An 18,319-nucleotide genomic window follows, 5' to 3' on the forward strand; every position below is an offset into this window, starting at 1 on the left:
TGCATGAGGTTTGACTTGTAGGCAACGAGCGAACGCGACAGCCATCTCCATCGCATCGCTTGTCCCGTGCAAGATCACTTGCACGGGGTTTATACTTCAAGCGAGAAATAAGTCTTTGCCCTGCCTTTACTATGCACCATGCCTATATACTGGAAACTGTGAGCAAAATAGTTTTCCACAGTCAGCGAAATGTTTTTCGCTGCAGTTCCGAACGCTAGTTGCAATTTCTATGTAGATGAATGCACGCACTTATCGCAGATAGTGATGGTAGATTTATGCACTTTTTTGGGTGTGCAGACCCATTATTTGGGCATATGTTAAGTGTTTTGCAAGGTTCTGTTTGTTTTTGACGAGATACCGATCTCTGTTTACCAACGGCTCCTGACGTAATAACACAATGCAACTGTGACACAAGAAAGGTATAAATGTTTAGAAGCAAACAAACAAGTAGCTCGACACTCAGATATTTTTGTCACCGTTCGTACATTCTGCTTGCTGAGAAGTTTCCTTGGAATCATGGAGAGCGTACAAGGGTTGCAGCTTGCGCTAGTTGGGGCTAGCTTCTAATGAACTCTTGAAACATTGCGAGCAGTTTAAATGAAGAAGTTCTTCCTTCTCAGCAACTTGCAAAAGTCTGTGCGGACCTGTTCTGGGGTCACTTAAATTTCTCAATGAATGCTGAGCAGTGCTAGTCTGGTCAATCTGTATTGGTTCATATGATTCTGGAGGTAGTTCTTCAGCTTTCTCAAAGTCGAGAAAGTCCATTCTGGGGTCAGCATTGACACATGTAATGTCGCCAGGATAGAAAGCAGGCTGTGGATGTTAGGAAAAATGTTGCGGTCACACATCGCTAAGGCCTAAAAAGCGCAACCTGGGCAATCCCTTTCTTAGATTTGGCAGTATTTGCTCATCAACTTTGCTTCGATGGCATCAGCCGAAGGAATGTCGCCAATACAAAACTCAACTGCTACATCAATAATAGAAAGGCTAGCCGATACGCAGCATTTCGGCAGCAGCATGTTAAGCTCAACCACAACTTTCCTATGGGCATCGAACCGGTCTCTTAATTGATTTTCAAAGTCCGCCAGCAAATGCAAATACACATTCCTCCGGTAGTGTTCTTTGAGAGTAGCAGAGGGTATGTTGCTTCTTTGCACTTGCCTTCTGGCGATGTGTGGTAGGACCATCTCAACATTTGTAATTCACAGCAAAGAGAGCGATGTCTGAAAAATTTTATTGAATTCTGTTTCTGTACTCTCCCTTTATCTGGAAAGAATGTGTTTAAGATTCTTTACGTGGTCGCACACTTGAGACAAGTTGCAGTCAACATTTTTGTAGAAGCTTGCAAAGTGGCAGTGTTAAAGAAAAGAGGTCGCTACAGATCTGAAGCAAAACGGCAAACTCGGGCTTTGTGATGGCACTGAGCAGTTGAGAAGTTTTTGATGAAGTATCAGATGACACGCTCTCTTCTTTCATATATTTGAGAAATTTGAAAATGGGCTTGTACAGCTCAAGAAAATTCTGAAGTGCATCGTGACTCTTCACCCACTTTGTTTGGAAAAAGGAGAGAACTGATTTTCCTTCTTGTGTTAAGTTTTCTACTTGGTCTTGCAGCTGGTTCGTCGTCTGTGGCGAAGCCCTCACAAATGCACAAGTTGTGGATACGGTTCCCAAACAGTTGCGAATGCTGGGGAGTTTGCATGCATGAAGCAGAGCAAGGTTTAACGAGTGGGCGTTACAATGCACGTACAACGCTTTGGGCGCCGTTTGATGAATGAAGGCTTGAACACCATTGAGGTGGCCGCTCATCGACACTGCGCCGTTGTGTCCTTGCCTACAAAGTAGGTTCAGGTTAAAGCCATGACCCCTAAGGCTGTTCAGGATTGTGCTCACGAGTGCTTTGCCAGTGAGATCATACCGTATTTACCCGCGTATAACCCGCCCCTGCGTATAACCCGCACCCCTAACTTTGAACTCTGCGGAAAAAAAAAAAAAAAAAAACGCGTATAACCCGCAGGTTTACCTGAAAAAAAAAAATGAGCGCTAGAAAGATGCAACTCACACTCAGTGATCATTTCGTTTTCAGAACATTTATTCAAACGACCGCCACCACGTCACTGGTTATCCGATTCTTAATCGTCGCCGCTCTCACTACTGCCATCCGAGGCTTCATCGCCACTCTCAAAGACGTAGTCGTCCTCGGAACCATCCAGGCTATTACTGATCGCACATTTTTTAAAGCTTTTGCGCACCAAATCGGCCGGTATCGCTTTCCACGCATCCACGATCCACTGGCACAGCAATGGAATATCAGGCCTTCGCACGCGTCCCGTCGGTGTGAGGGCGTAAATGCCGTCGGCCATCCACTGGGCATACAGCCGCTTCACGTGTGCCTTGAACGGCTTGTTCAGGCACACGTCGAGTGGCTGTAGCATGGACGTCATGCCGCCAGGTATTATGACGAGGTCGGTGCTGGTCTCGGCAAGGCGAGCCTTCACCGCATCAGTGCAGTGGCCTCTGAAGGAATCTAGTACGAGCATCGACCGGCGTGCCAGCAAGGCACCTGGTCTTCGCTCCCAGATTACTCGAAGCCAGTCACCGACTAGGCCACTGTTCATCCACGAATTTTCTTCCGCACGCACAACGATTCCTGGGGGCAGTGGAATGCCAGGTAGCGTCTTGCGTTTGAAAATCACATACGGGCGCAGTTTCGTGCCGTCAGCCAAAGCGCATAGCATGACTGTGCAGCGCAGCTTGGCATTTCCGCCGGTCAGCACGCTGACTGATTTGGAGCCCTTTTTTTCCATGGTCGTGTCCATCGGCATCTCAAAGTACACAGGTGTTTGATCAGCATTTCCCACCTGAGACAGCAAATAGCTGTGCTCCTTCCGAAGTGCGATCACATATCGTTGAAAGTTCAACAACTTTTCCTCGTAGGCTTCAGGAAGCCGCTGGCACATGGTTGTTCGCCGCCGCATAGAAAATCCATGTCTTCGCATGAAGCGCTGAAGCCATCCACGGCTTGCACGAAACTCACGTGGAATGTTCAATTCCCGGGCCAACTTCAGGGCTTCCATTTGCGCCATCTCAGTCGAAACAGCGTGGCCACGACTTCTCTGCTCCTCAATGAACTTCGCAAGCTGCGTCTCGAGGTGGGGGTACGCGCCAGTCTTCGGACCCCGAAACGCTCGCCTGTTCGAGTTCGTTGCTTAGAGACTCTCTTTTTTCTTCCTCCAGTCGCGAATTCACGACTCGTCGACGTCATGCTGTCTTGCAGCAGCTCTGTTGCAGATTTCTTCGGCAGCGGCTATAATCTTTAGCTTCTCTTTCGCTGTGAAACACTGCCGTCGAGTCGCACTCATGAAGCCAAAACAAAGCAGGCAAACAGTGCAAACTGGGGTAAGTACACTAAACAGCGCCTAACGCGAGGCTCAACAATGCTGGCCTTTCGTTGGCCCTTCATCGGCTTGACAAGCGTCGATGACGATGGGGATGGCGGACTACACGGGGAGGCTGCCGCACATTGCGGTGAAGCCGACCCCCCCCCCCCCTCCCAAGGAAAAAATTCGCAGATAACCCGCACCCCCACTTTTTAAACGCGTTTTTTCACATTTTGGTGCGGGTTATACGCGAATAAATACGGTATATGGGAACGAAATCGACAGAATTTTCTTTAATTATGGGTAGTTTCAAAGCATTGTGTTCAATGTACCTCACACATAGGGAAATGTGGGCAGTGCGAAATATATCAGTGGCCTCGTCACCTAGAGCTGAAAAACATGAACCCGAGCTCCTGAGTTGAAGCTGTCAACCATCTTTCTTAGTATGCTTTTACCACAGAGGGTGATCAACTCATTTTGAATTTTTGGGCTCATGTATAGGACGATCACTGGAGATATTTCAATGTGAGCTCTCAAGGCGGCATTTCCACATTTGGCCCTCATCCTAAGTAGTGCACAGAAATTTTCGTTGTCTGTCAATGGCAGCATTTGAGACATATTTATTGGACCAGAGTCGTCTGTGCCACGAAGTGGCACTTCTTGCCTGCCACAGAAAAGGATTGTTTCTATTATCGGTAGCAAGTTCTTGCGGTTTCCTTCCGCCTGCTTTTTAACACAGTGGTCAAGTTGTGTTAAGATGTCATGCTGTGAGTGGGACCAGACTGCTAGAAAGTTCTCAGATAGTGTTGTCGACATGGCGTGGCAACTGCTGGATGCGTGGTTCTCAAAGGCATGCATGGCTTTCTTGTAATTGGTAAATGCTTTAGTTACAAAGCAGCCCAAGTGCTGGTGCTCCCCTTTCCCTGCACCCTCATCTGGAAAGACTATGCAATATTTGCATAATGCACCTTGAAGGTTCTCTGAATAAACAAGCCATAGGTAACAATTTACCCAGTGAGGTTGGAACTTCAGGTTTCTTTTCTCTGTGGCTTGATAATCATAGTTAGCCGGAGGGGTCCAGGGATCAAGCAACAGCCTCTTTTTTGATAATTGAGCAGGAAGGGAAATGTCGGCTTCACTGCAGCAAGTTTGTGGTTTTTTTCTCTTATCCATCTTTTTTTTCTATCTTATATGGAAGGCAAGGACAAGCCACCATCTTTCTCCCTTTTTCTCCTCTCGTGCCACCTTGCAGATTTTCTTTTCTTTTTTGTTTTCAGCATGACACCCATATGGACAGAGCTGTGTGCTTGCTATCAACAGGCCGGCAAAGCCTGAACCACTCGTGTAGCCTGCGTAGTGCTGCACATGGCTTGGGAACACTTGGTGCATCTCTTTCACTGTGTTCTTTGCATCCACGCATCCCCAGCAGCAGCAACTGTCCTTTGACAGCGTGTGTTCACTGCTATGTGGAATTACTTGAAATGCCTTCCTCTCACCACAGTCATGGCTATCCTTCGATGTTTGCTTAGTCTTGTTTTTGCTTTTTTTTTCTGTGGTAGGACCCGAGGAACGGTGAGGAGTGACATGTGTTGGTGTGTCATTGTTCCGCAAAAGACTGCAGGCAGCTCATCGCTGCCATTGAATGAGACGTGCGCGTTTTTCACAGGCACTTGAAACCTAACAAGCGTGGTCCACACAGGTGAAGAACTTCTTGAGTGGCAATGGGCAGGGACAGCATCTGGAACCAATAAAGGAGTAACCATGGGGTGGAAACCGGAAAAAAAAAGATCGACGTGAAGGAATGGGAGGGTGAGGTGCAAGGCTGTGCAAGGCAGGTGGGCAGGACAAGGAGCGCAGAGGTGGTCTTGTAAAAGGGAAGGCTCGAGGAAAGGAAGAAGGGGGAAGTAATTTCAGGAAAGTTACAGTGTATGAAAAATTTTGGTAACTGGTGGTTGCTGTGAAGGCGTGTAAATATTTTAGCATCACCCAAAAAGTTAAAGCACAAAAAAACTTTTTTTTTGGGGGGGGGGGAATGGGGGGGGAGGAGGTCGGCCCTGAAGCTGCCTGGGCACCTTGATTTGAAACTTTTTCTGGTTTACTCTTCATACTAAATGGTGCCCACGGCCCACGGACTTTGAGTGTTCTGGTAAAAAATGTATGTGTTGAGCCAATTTGATTTTAAAGTGACACTTCAATTAAAGCAATTTCATTGTGATGAGAGTTTACATGCATCTATGTTTGACCAGATTGCAGGTGCTCAGGTGCATTAAGCAGTTCAATGTCAATGTTTTGGACGCCCCTGATTTGTGCTTGCATCACCACCAGGTAGAAGAAGGTAGTAAAATATGAATGCACCGTCATGTACAGTGGTAAAAATAAGTGTGGACAGTGTAGTGCTAGCAAGGTACAGTAGCTGATACAGTACAAAAAATCAGCAATGATTCATTGCCTGTGAGACAAAGAAGAGCACACAGTTAATGTTACCCACTGCCGATGCGTCAGTGAGCCCATTGAAGATAATGATGGCATAGTTTTACAACTTTGGTTGAGGAAATTATGGCGGGGCTGGTAGCCTTTCTGATACGCAGTGGAGTAACGCACTAAAGCTAGTGATTTATAGATACTATGCCATGGAATCAAGATTCTCTCATAGATCTTTTACAGGGGTCTTAAACCACCCCTCGGGCTTGGTGAAAAATCACAGTCCACGGATAGCATAGGCTGCTGTGAGCATCTCAGCTGAATTTCGCAGTCGTGTGTGATGCGTGGAGTTCACAAGTGGAGCGTAAAGTAACCTTTTTCTCAAACAAAAGCCTTCTCCTTGCACATTTTGAAGCTGCCGATGACCGTCATATAATGTCATACAGCAGATTCCCATAGACAGATAGCTGACGTCAATCAAGAAGAGTGTTTGGATCAGAGTGCTTCGTCCTAATGTTACTGTGTATATTAATTGGTGCAGTTAACTAAACAGGCTGAAGTAAGCGAAAAATCAGCGTTTCAAATTTTAAAAGAAATATGCACTTGTGGAAGAGGCCGACTATCGTCTGCTCACGCTTGGGTATGCCCACCCATGTAGGAATGAAACCTTGGCCAGACTGCTTATCGGTGTCATAGCCATCAGGTCCAGCTAATTTTTATTAGTTTTGAACGGTCAACTAGACTTGAACCACGCTAAACTTAAGCCCAGACGACACATAAGCTTCGCCTGCCGTGCCTCGCGAGAAATGGGGATTAGCATCTACAAGGGACGCGCAGCAGCCCGTGTGCTCACTCCCGCACACTCCTGGATAGACACCTTGGCAGACACTGCTTCATGTTGAGCCATCGACAACACTTCAAACTGCGCAATTTGGATTTGTATACTATCCCTGTAGGAAAAAACCGGTCCGCACCATGCAACATGGCCAGACTAGAGCACACGAGTACTAATGCACACTCCAGCCCTGCCATGCATGTAGCAAGCACGCTATAGTTGCGCATAGATACTGTGGCTGCCATGGGGTGCCACTACGAGCCCTCTCGCCATCGAGATATGTTCAGAATCACATGCTCCGATTGATCTCTGTGGGTGACATGGCTCAGGGGCATGGCAACGTAAGCTGTCTCAAGTGCTCACATCTGACTAGGTCTCCTTCCCAAGTTGCACACCTTTGATGTGCATCGGCTTATGGCTGAAGCTTGTTATGTCAGGAATCCCTTCAATGCAAGACTGAAGTGCAGCATCCATCACTGAACCGGTGTGCACACTGCTGAACACAATGTTTTGTTCAAGCCTTGAAAATTGTGTGATAGCTGTAGAGATAAGGTGCAAGAGGAAATGTGCTACTCATGCCGCTTGGTACGAGAAAAAACAGCTGCATGCAGCTATTTAGCACACTGTAGCACAGCAAAGTGATGAATGACGTTACTATATTAACAGCGACCGGAAGTATGTGTTGCCAATATCGCCTACCAATTTTCGCTGAAAAAAGGAGCACAACATAGAAGCCATGTGACGCAACACGATAAGCAGGGCACCGCAACTGACGCTGCCCCTGTCCTTCTGAACGGAGGACGTTGAGGAGGGATGAGAAAGATAAATGTTGTGCTCGTGGAATCCATGCCTCGTACTCGGTATTTTTGAACAATTATTTCGGCAATATATTCATGGGAAGCATATTACTTGTCCCAAGGTGTTTTTGAGGCTTCCAAGAAAGGTGGTACAGGGCCCCTTTAAAGGGATAGACCGTTCCTACCCTACAATTCATACTTCATACCTGTCATTTCTTTTTACTTGCGATAAATGAAGTGCATTTTGTGTGCAGTATGTGATAGCCACATGGTTTCTATGATTTCTGTATGCTTGCATGGATGCTCCCATGCAGCAATGAAAATGCCAGAGGCAACAAAAAAGAAACAGGTATGGCACTTAATGCTACAATTTTAGTTTTTAGTGTTTTCAGTACCCAACTATAGAGGTCAAAAGGGCTTGCAGTTACAAATATACTGCATTTAAAGTTTTGTCGTGATGTCTTCAATGGAACTACTCCAGAGTTATATTGTTTTGCCATAAAGCCCTTTACGGCAGTTAAAAAAAGAGCATAAAAGGGTCTTCAGAGGTCAGTTGTTGCTCTGTCAACTTTTAAACTGATATTTACTCACACACCTATTACCACAAGTTTTCAGAATGTGCAGCTCACTAAAAGCCTTAATTTGTTTGTGGCCAGAATATGGAGCAGTGATTCCTTCAATTGAGGGGTGTATGTGAACCAATTTTGGCTGCATGCTTGGACATAGTAGTACTTCAAAATTCAGCTTTTTGGTGGCTTCCCGCACTGCAACACATCTGTCAGCAACTATGCATGGTATTTTAGTTAGTTGCAGACTTTTACAATGAAGCATGTAAATATATTCTGCAAGTTTAGTATATAGCTCTTATACTTGCTTCTCAGCACAAAGGCACAAGAGCATTACTAACAGCTTCGAAGGTGCGACCTCTTACACTATGCTTAAGAGGCAGCCACTTCAGCTATATGCTGTGAACAGTACTGTATGTTTTTGGTATGGAACTGAATAAATCCGAGTATTTCGACTGATTGCAACATGATACATGTAATGCCTGGCCACTCCTTTTTTAGAAATTACCACCGTATTTCCCAAATTTTAACATGTGCATGTATGAAATGTCACAGAAGGAGTCAATATGCTTTAAAATCCTGGAAGAACACTTCTTTTTAATGTTTATTTGAAACACATGTAGTTAAAAGGAAAACAGAAGCTTCCCTTTAATACAAACACCTTAGGTACTAAGTCTGGCTTGACCAGTATGATAGTAATATGGTTCCTTTGACATTGCAGCAGCAGTGGAAAGGAGCACACTGTTAGCACAAGGTATACAACCAGAAAAGCTCAAAGAAGTGCAAATGCAACAAGTTTTTCAATGTGTATGTGTACACATGTACATATATATATGCAAATATGAATGTATATATGTATATATAGTGACATTCATTATTATTGTAACAGCTTTAAAAGAAGGTTTTTGGCTTACTGCTGCTTTGTTTTTGCTCAAATACTGCAACAAGATTGCATTTCTTGGTCTGCATCATCCAATAAAACATTTGGCATCACTGTTTGGCTGGTTTGTAATGACCTTTAGTTGCCTACAGGCAGTGAAACCAGTCCACATCTCTGCTGCAGTGGCTTGCTTCTCTAGTGGCAAGGTGTGGCGCAAATATAATGGTAGTTCTTTTTTAGGGGGAGGAGGGAACCAGTCAAGCAAAGATTCCAAGCATTTTACTGAGCAATTCAGACTGAAAAAATGCAATCTTTCTGAGAAACCTGAGCAAAAACAAAACAGTGGTAAATGCAAAGTCTGCTTTTAAAGTTGATAGAATAAAAACACAGGCCACTGTACATATGTGTGTACACATAACAATATCCTGTGAAAAAAAACAAAAACAAAACAATATTTTATAAGTTAGGTTTACCTGCCACGAGACTGGAAAATAATACACATTTAAACTATATGTATCCATAACCTATTCGCGAAACAGGATTATGGATCAGTCATGCTGTTATGTACAAGTTCAATGGCACACAAGAATTAAGCAGCACACACAGACAGCATCGTACTTTGGTACAAGGAAACACCTTTGTCAGCATTTCTTTTCACACATTCAACACAGCTGGTGTTACCACTGCCAACCCCGTTACAGACGGTAGCCACTTTGTGCCTTTTGTCTATGTGCACCTCCCTGTGACAACCACTTGTCTACAGTTAGGTGATAACTTGGCTACGCTGCAGACAGCACCTCATATGTCACTGCTCTGGTTGCATCTTGCTTTTTAGTGTTGCGTACATTAATTGGCCTCCAGAAACGCCTAGGTTCCTTGACAAAGCTTGAGCGTTTAGTTAAGGCCCAAGCTGGCAGGGCTGTATGCATATGCAGCTACCAGTGCTTCAGGGGCTGTTGTCAGTTGAATGTTCTTGTATAGACAAAACAATGCTGATTCTAGACTAGAACGAAAAATCACACACCAACACCCTACATTTTGTTGGCCACTTTCCAGCTTGGCAATCTCCAGCAGTTTCCCATTCGTGACAAAGATGGAGCTGAAGTTTTGTTGACCTATTGACAAATACACATCCGAGATGATTAGGTTAAAATATTGTCACTTCTACAGCCTGCTGTGGTGCGCATTTATGCAAAAATCACACATAGCTTGAGTTTAACAGACAAAGGGTGCACACAACTGCCACACACACATTAAAACTATAGTAAATAATTTGCATAATACCTATGTTGTCATTTTTTACACAGCAGTCATTTCAGAGAGCCCAATAAAATACACAATTAGAAAAACTGGGAAGTATACCTTAGAAACCAAACATGTCGGTTAAAAAGTGTAGAGGCTTGGGCTAGTTGGCAATTCATCGCAAAACAAGCACAGCACAGAAGGCGAGGACACAGAAAGATTAACACACACAGTGCAGCACCATGTCTGTGTCTTTCTTTCCTGCGTCCTTGTCTTCCATGCTGAGCTCACTCTGTATCTGTTGAACTATAGAATGTGTACATGTGAGAATTCGTTTTTCTACCCAAATGGACTGCCTATGCATTAGCTTCAATCATAGCTTGTAACTTGTCAGCAGTCAAATAATCCTTGCATTGAATATTAAAGATAGTACAAATGGGACAGCTGTAAAATGTATTCTCCCCTTTATCCAATGATAAACATAGCTGAATAAAGAGAAAGCTGATCATGAGTGAACAGAGCTCATCAACACATTATATATATTTTTTTATATGTTGATACTTCCAGCTGCAGAGAAGTGCACAAAAAAAGTATGCAGTGTAAACAGGGACATGAACTTTCATTCTTCACTGTGATACATACTCTAGTGTGCCTTAATGTGTTCACTTTTCATTAGCTTAACAAAGAGAACTCATTAGTGTGAGTGAATCACTGTGACACAGAATTCATTGGAATAAAAGTGACCGACAGTCTTTATAAATATATTATCATAAGAAGCCAACAGACAATGACACCAAGGAAAGCATGTGGAAAATTGTTCAATTTTTTAATTTAATTTTAGAAACTGATACATAAATTGAAATTTAGCTAGTTCTAGTACACACATAAATACTCCAGAAAGTGGACAGGAAAATAGCACTGTGGTAGCTCACTAGTTAAGAGCACTGCACATGTAATGCAAAGACATTGGTTTGTATCCCACCTGTGGCCAGTTTTTCTTTCATCCACTTCCATTTCCATTTATTTATCATTTTCTACAGTTCAATTAAAAACTACAAATAATTTCCTCTATGCTTTCCTTAGTGTCATTGTCTGTTGTTGGCTTCTTATGATTGTGGCTAAAAAAAAAATTGAGACCCTCGGTTCCCTTTCTTCTCATTTATTATAAAGATATTGTGGCATGAAAAAACATGCATATTTACATTAGCCTGGCAAAAAAAAAAAAAAAAGATAGTACAGTTCTGTCACTGTGATATTTCTTACAAACTAAAGAAGTAAATTTTTGTAAATATTTTAATTCCTGCATTTTTGCTCTCAGCACGGCCATGCTGTAAATAGTAATGTCTCATCTTCATTAAGTGGGTAAGTGCAGAATATTTAAGTTTTTTATATCGCTTAATAGGTGCTTCTACCAGCCACTTGACTAAAATGACTAAAATACTGACTGAAATAAAACTGCAAGTGAAAAAAGTTTGTTATCCACTGCCAAAGCTGCAAGTCACAGTAAAAAATGAGCAAATGCCCAGGAAAACACACTACAGTGCTAGCTAGCACTTTCTTTGGACATTTATCTAACACAAACCAATATTATAACATGCCTTTGTCACAAACTTTTAACAATTACATTCAAGAGCAGGTCATGGCCAGAGTAATCGGCGTAAAGTTTGTTCTTTCTGTACTGCAAGTGTACAAAGAGAGAATGAAAATATTTTTTTAATAATATCTGGCTCGTGATGTCTTTCGGTAGCTAGAATGGCCTCTCACAGTGAAAGTCGGATACTACACTAACTCAAGCTAAAAATAGGTCAACTGTCCTGTTGCCAATTAAGCAATGTCTAGTGTTATCAAGCAAAGCAACACAAGTGGTTGGTGTTTATGGGCAGAAAATTATAGTATATATATTATAGTATATAGTATTGTTTCAATTTCACTGCACCAGCATAAGCCAATTTTAATGCTTTAATTTGAGTGATTGTCCATATGACTCTTGGGGGGCCACAACATATTATAAAATTAAACATACCATGATGGATTCTTGGCATGAAAAATATAAATTTCCATTAAGACATCCAAAATTTTTGTTACATCCTAAGGACTACCAGTTTCCTCCAGCTAAGTTCAATTATTTGAAAAGGGGGATTGGCATAGTTCGCATGTGAACTCTCCTTGCACTGCCTGCTGAAATACAGAATGTAAATGACCCTACAGATAAAAGTGGCATTGAACTTCTCACTAACACTCATGAAACAGGATTTGAAATAAGATCATATTGCACACAAATGTGCTGCAGACATTTCCTTTTTCCTTTAACTCACAGCCTACATCAAGCTTTTGCATCATTCGGACCTCCAACTTAACACCAATTTCTTTTAGGTTTAACACTGTACGCATTGTATGTTATGCATCCATGCACTATGAATTAGAGGCAGTGCAAAAATCAAGTGGCACATTTTTGCAACATCCTCCACTGCTGTGGAACTCTGTTCACAAGCATGTATCAACAGAACAACTATTTTGAGTCTGTTCACTGTAATTATTAGTATGATTTTTGCTTGGATGTGTTCCTTATGGCTCATTTGGCTGTGCTTCATATGTTGGACCTACAGGTTCCAAGGTTTAAAGCAACATTTGGGGGGTATTAGAAAAAAAAATGATTGCCTTCACCTACCATATGAAGCACTCTTGCATTTTAAGCTATACAATGGAGCAGCTATTTAAATGAGGTCTCAGAGCTCGTACAGGATCCAGATCATGGGCACACTGTGGGTTACAGGCACCAAATTTAACTTAACAGTAATGAAGTCGCAATATGTCAATATTCAGTTGTAATTTTACTAACAAATGAGATCAATATAATAAATAAAGTCGCACTAATGCTTATCTACTTCTAATAAAATTCTAATAAAAAAGACCAAGGGCATTTCACTTGACAGATGATCTTTTCTTTTTCTGATGAAGAAAAAAATGTAATGGTGAGATTTCAGTATTTCAATTACTCAGCCTAAGTTGCAATCAAATGTCAGGCACCAGCTATGCGATAATACAGTAAAAGTTGGCATACCTGTAGGAGATGACTTCTATGCTTCACACAGCACTTCATTTTGAGTCCACACACCTCAACTCACACTCAGCCTACTACTAAAGGGCCACATTAAAAAGAAAGCAACATAGTGCTGGGTCTTCCTGAAAAGCTCACTTCTCCCAAGAGGCTTCCACCACAATAAGCTGCACTATGAAAGGAATATTTCAATGGCTGACCTGCACAGTTGTCAATAACGTATATGTGCTTCTTGACTGCTTCTGGGAGAGTACCTTGAGTAGCAGATGCAAGTGCACAAGGGCTCCTGTAAAAGCACCTCTCAATGAGCTTTGCCACCACTTCACATGTGGGCAAAATTGGCAGTCTTTAAAAAGACAATGGACAGTTAACCATGCATCAAAATGTTTGCATCATAGAAAGTTTATGTGTAGTAGATGCAGAGGGCAGTTTTTGGATGACTGAAGCTGCAGCATGTTTGGCATTACACAAAGTTGGCAAAGGCTTGAAAGACAGAAGCCACTTGCACAGGACACAGTAATGCTTCTACAGTAGGAGAACACCAGCAATGCATCAGTGTGTTTCCCTAAGATAACAACAAAAGCGAGATTCTTGCTCTTCTTATGCTGAAATGAGTTGTGCAATGCATATTTTTTTCTGAGCTGCAGACCTGGAACTGTGTTCACAAAACTTCTCTCACATAAGTGCTGTTTGCAACTGGCTGTCCACATGGTAATTGTCTCATCATGCAGACTACTATCACGAATCACAGATGCCCAAAAGCCAGCCAAAAAGGGAACACTGTTACGTAACAGAAGTTATGTGAATACCGGTCCTGTTCATGTGCTCTGCCTCTTACAAAGTGCATTCATATACATGGTACAGCTGGTTGCACAAGTTTTTTGATCCCAGAATCCATGAAAAATTAAAAAATAGGGAGTTTTAGAAATAGGAAACCCAAAGTTAGGGAATGCTAATGTCCAGGCATACAAAAGAATGCAAAGAGACTACAAAAGAATGCAAGAGGCATACAAAGGAGTTAGGGTTTTTGGGCATGCAAAGCTGCTTGAGGACACTATTTCTAAAACTCCCTAATTTCTTGTGACATTGGCATAAAGCCTCAAATTTAAAAGTGCATTTCGTGGTTCATGCATAAGTGTAGGGTGAAACTTTCAATTTATGATGTATGCTTAAACCACAATTTAAGTGAGCTTTTCATAGTTTCTATGCCCTGAAAACTTCTGTGAACAGCTGCACAAGTCACTTTCGATAGATGGCAGAGCTCAAGCCTACTGCATTCATTCTATAGGTCAAGTAACATACATCTTTCATGTTATTCCAACTTCACACATCATAACACACATGGCACTATAATCCAAAAGCTGGGATGTGCATAACTGCTCTTGGGTAAACAACCAAGCTACCACTGGTGCCTCAATTTATGGGGCTTCTGTGGTATGACAGCTACAGAAGGCGTTTTATGAACAGTAACACTGCATCAACTTGCAATGGAGCTTTAGTAACATGTTCGTGTTGCTTTGACATTTTACTATTTGAATACATATGTGAAACATATTATGGTGTTCTTATTCTTGCCACAAATGCTGTGAAGAGGCAGCTGCTTAAAGAGGTACAGACATATAAACTTTTGAACTAAAATGCTGTGAATTCACTTCATGAGAGAGAATGCTTACGTTTACATTTGTATAGCAACATTTCCAGCCACAGAAACTGAAGTGCACTGCCTCAGAATAGGAGGACAATCTTACTGATTTAGATGGGAGGTACTTGAAGTAGAAGCAAGAGTAGTAGCTCATGCTCGAGTACCAATTATAAGTAAAAAACAAAGCATACCAGTTGCTTTTTTTTTATCTACCTGCAGCAGTCGCTGACCAATTTTTCTGACTCACTTGATTATTTGGACTTTATTGTGGCACTGCCATGGCCTTTATAGGGGACTGTTGTATAACAGCGACTGAACATTCATACGACATCATTGTTTGTTCTATTTTCAGGACAAGATCTACATGTTCCACATTGCAAATATTGCCATTGTGAACGACAAAACTAGCTACATTTCATGTGGTAGGGTAGTTGTCTTTCCAAGTACTGTTTGGCTGCCAAGCCTTATGGTGCAATGATCGAGTGAACAGCAAACGAAACAGCCTTTGATCGTCTGTGGTATCAAGATCTGAACATTTTTTTTAGAAGTTGCATTCAAGCTATGTAAGCCATTTTTGTGATGATCTCTTCCATCTCCCATTCTTTTTACCCTTTGCCATTGGCACTGCACGTCAGACTGTGCATCGAAGGCCATGAAACAAGTCTTTAACAAAAAACTCAACTAAGTAATGCCATGCCTTACTGCAAGTCTGAGAAAAAAAGGGTGTTCAAGAGCATTCCAGCTGCTGGCAAAGTAAACTGCAATTACACAATTTTCTGTAAATTCATGTTTTCTGACACTTTCGTGGTGCCCTTCCATTAAAAAAATAAAAAATAAAAAAGGTCACCTACTGCCTATGCTAAGCCTATAAACTTCAGAATTTACAGCTACTATGCAATCAGCAAACAGGCCAATGTGTGCAATCTCAATGGGAACGAAGCAACTTTTCAACAAACTGTAGGATCAGTAGCTGAACATAAAATACTAAAAACGATGCGCTTTTGCACACATGCACATACAGTGAGCACCAAGATATGATACACATCTGTCAATATCTTTGTGGCAGAGAGTATTATCATTGATGTACATTTTTTGTATTGCAACTTTTCATGCTTCACACAAGAAAAGAAAAGCACTTTGCTAAGCACATGTAAGTTTTTCCTAACTTCGCTTTGTCTTTTCCGTTCACTTATCAAGCTCTTTGTTTCTCCAACTTCCTTGGCAAATGTGTCCATTTTGGCAATAGAAGGTATTCTTGCTAGCCAGTAGCAGCCATTTTTTTTTCATTGTGAAACAGGATCTAAAACTGTGCTTTCCAAGTCTGCTATTGGTGTTGAGATAACTGCTCACTGCTGCAGCGGCTGCCGCAGTAGCTTAGTGGCTATGGCGTTGCGCTGCTGAGCTTAAGGTCATGGGTTCGATCCCTGCCGCAGCAGTTGTATTTAGATGAGGACAAAATGCAAAAACATTCATGTATACTTCGACTTAGATGCATGCTAAAACACCCCAGGTAGCTGAATTTAATCAGGAGCCCCCCGCTACAATGTACCTTATAATCATATTATGGTTCAAGCATGTTAAACTCTAGAATCTTTTTTTTCTTCCCTGCTGTGTTTCTTACAAAGCCTTGTGATAGACTACAATTATGAAGAAAGTTAGGAACAAAGCACTAGCTGTGCTAACACAGCAGGAAGAGTTCTGCTAGGAGCACATGCACGTTAGTATGCTTCCAACCAACAAGGTGTGGTGCTCCTAATCTATGGACTGTATTTCCACAAATATAATGTGACACTTTGTTGTGAAATTACCAGTCCGAGAAAGCGCCTTTTTCTATATTCAGAACCATGCTCCAAATATAATGCGAGATTCACCCCACTCCTCCAATATCACGGTTAAAAATTTGGCAAACTTAACTACTTGGTGGCAAAACTTCAAAAAATGCCAATGTCTCAATGCCATAGACATAATATAGATGTGAATGTGCAGGCAAGTGCATGTTAGCAAGAAAGCGAGAGCACAATGAAAGAGTTGGTGGCACAAAGCTGTCCAACGACCCAGTCCACTACTGTCTGCAAGGCCTCATCCATGCAAACACAGCAGACCCAGTACGTATGCACCTGGCCCTTCTGAGCAGTGCATCATGATTCTGATAGAATGTTCTAGTACAATGGGCAATCTTCTACATGGTGTATGCAATTGGTTCTGTGTGGCAACGCAGCTTTGTAGCACACTGCACATTGTACTATGCTTACGTTCATGGCTACAGTTGCATTAAGCATATTTAGCCTACCTTATTATTGTAATATATATATATCTATATTTTTATTTTCCGAGTCGCCAAAAATCCTCTCTAACATAATATATAATAAATGCAGTACTTTCTGATCTATCAATTTAAAGTTGCCGCTTCACACACAAAAAAGTTGTTTTAGTGTTACAGTTTTTCAAACCTTTGGGACATTGAAATGCCAATTTCTGGTATACATAATCATATTAAGGATCTAACGGAGGCTGAATTTATAAAATACATGACTTGTATGTACAGCCTTCCTGAAGAAAAGCATATATGTCTGTACCTCATGAATGAACCATAATATATTTATCATGTTAATACTGTCTGAGGGATACAGCAGATGTATGTTTTGATTCACGTTCATTTACATAGGTGAGCTTTCAAATCTCCAATAGTATCAACTATGCTGTTGACAATGTATGCTGCAGTTAGATGCAGTTGGATTGCTTCAGAGCTGGCTGAATCTACACACAAATGGTTCTTGCATAAGGCAAACACATCTTTGCAAATGTATCAATATTATCTAGAAATTTTCCATGATCACTGATAGCCTCAGTTTTGCCTTTTCTGTATTCTCACTGCAGACAGCCTACACAAGTGAGCATGTTGCATGTTTATAGGCAGGGTTAGCTTGCAAAAAGCCAAGTGAAAAATTTTGCTTCACCTGCAGCTCATGTGGCATGGGAAAAAATGCTAGCTGGTGCTAGACAGAACAAGAAGTTGCATTTGAACAGCTATTTGTTGTCTCTCTCTCTCTCTGGCTAGCACCAGCTGAGCCACCATACCGCTTTCATGAGTTGGTAACAGAGGCAGTGGCTAAACAGCAGCTCAGCCCTGTTGGCTGACATCAAAGACTTTGCCACAATTGCTGACGTTGCCATAAGTGTTTGATGCAGGACAAGACTGTGATGGGCTCTGGTCGCCTTCGTGCAGCAGATGACAGAAGACACGATCGTGTCCTTCCAGCCCCATCACTACTGCTTTTCCATCCAGGGTCAGTTCACAGCAGGTCACGGCCAAATCAGGTGTGAACACTGCCAAACACTCCCCTGTAAATCAAGATGAATAACTATAAAGTCACTATCTGTTAGTATGGTGAAACAATGAATGTAATTATAATTCAGATGGGCCAATTTGTCAATAGTTCATCTGTTCGATTAGTGAAAACCAATAAATGAGCAATTAGCTTCAATAATCCTTTCTTG

The 18,319-nt window shown here is 42.0% G+C and overlaps 1 protein-coding gene across 3 annotated transcripts in view; it reads right to left on the reverse strand.

The window, feature by feature from the left end:
• Window positions 1–8,576: 8,576 nt before the first annotated feature.
• The window catches only part of LOC142557372 (NACHT domain- and WD repeat-containing protein 1), a 110,366-nt gene continuing 100,623 nt past the window's right edge, over window positions 8,577–18,319 (reverse strand). For all 3 annotated transcript variants that reach the window (XM_075669177.1, XM_075669185.1, XM_075669168.1), the window contains exon 15: window positions 8,577–18,163. In XM_075669177.1, the coding sequence (XP_075525292.1) occupies window positions 17,943–18,163 (221 nt within the window). In that variant the 3' untranslated portion in view covers window positions 8,577–17,942. The remainder of the gene's footprint in view (window positions 18,164–18,319) is intronic.

Source organism: Dermacentor variabilis, chromosome 1 (assembly GCF_050947875.1).
Source record: "Dermacentor variabilis isolate Ectoservices chromosome 1, ASM5094787v1, whole genome shotgun sequence".
Lineage (NCBI taxonomy): Eukaryota > Metazoa > Arthropoda > Arachnida > Ixodida > Ixodidae > Dermacentor > Dermacentor variabilis.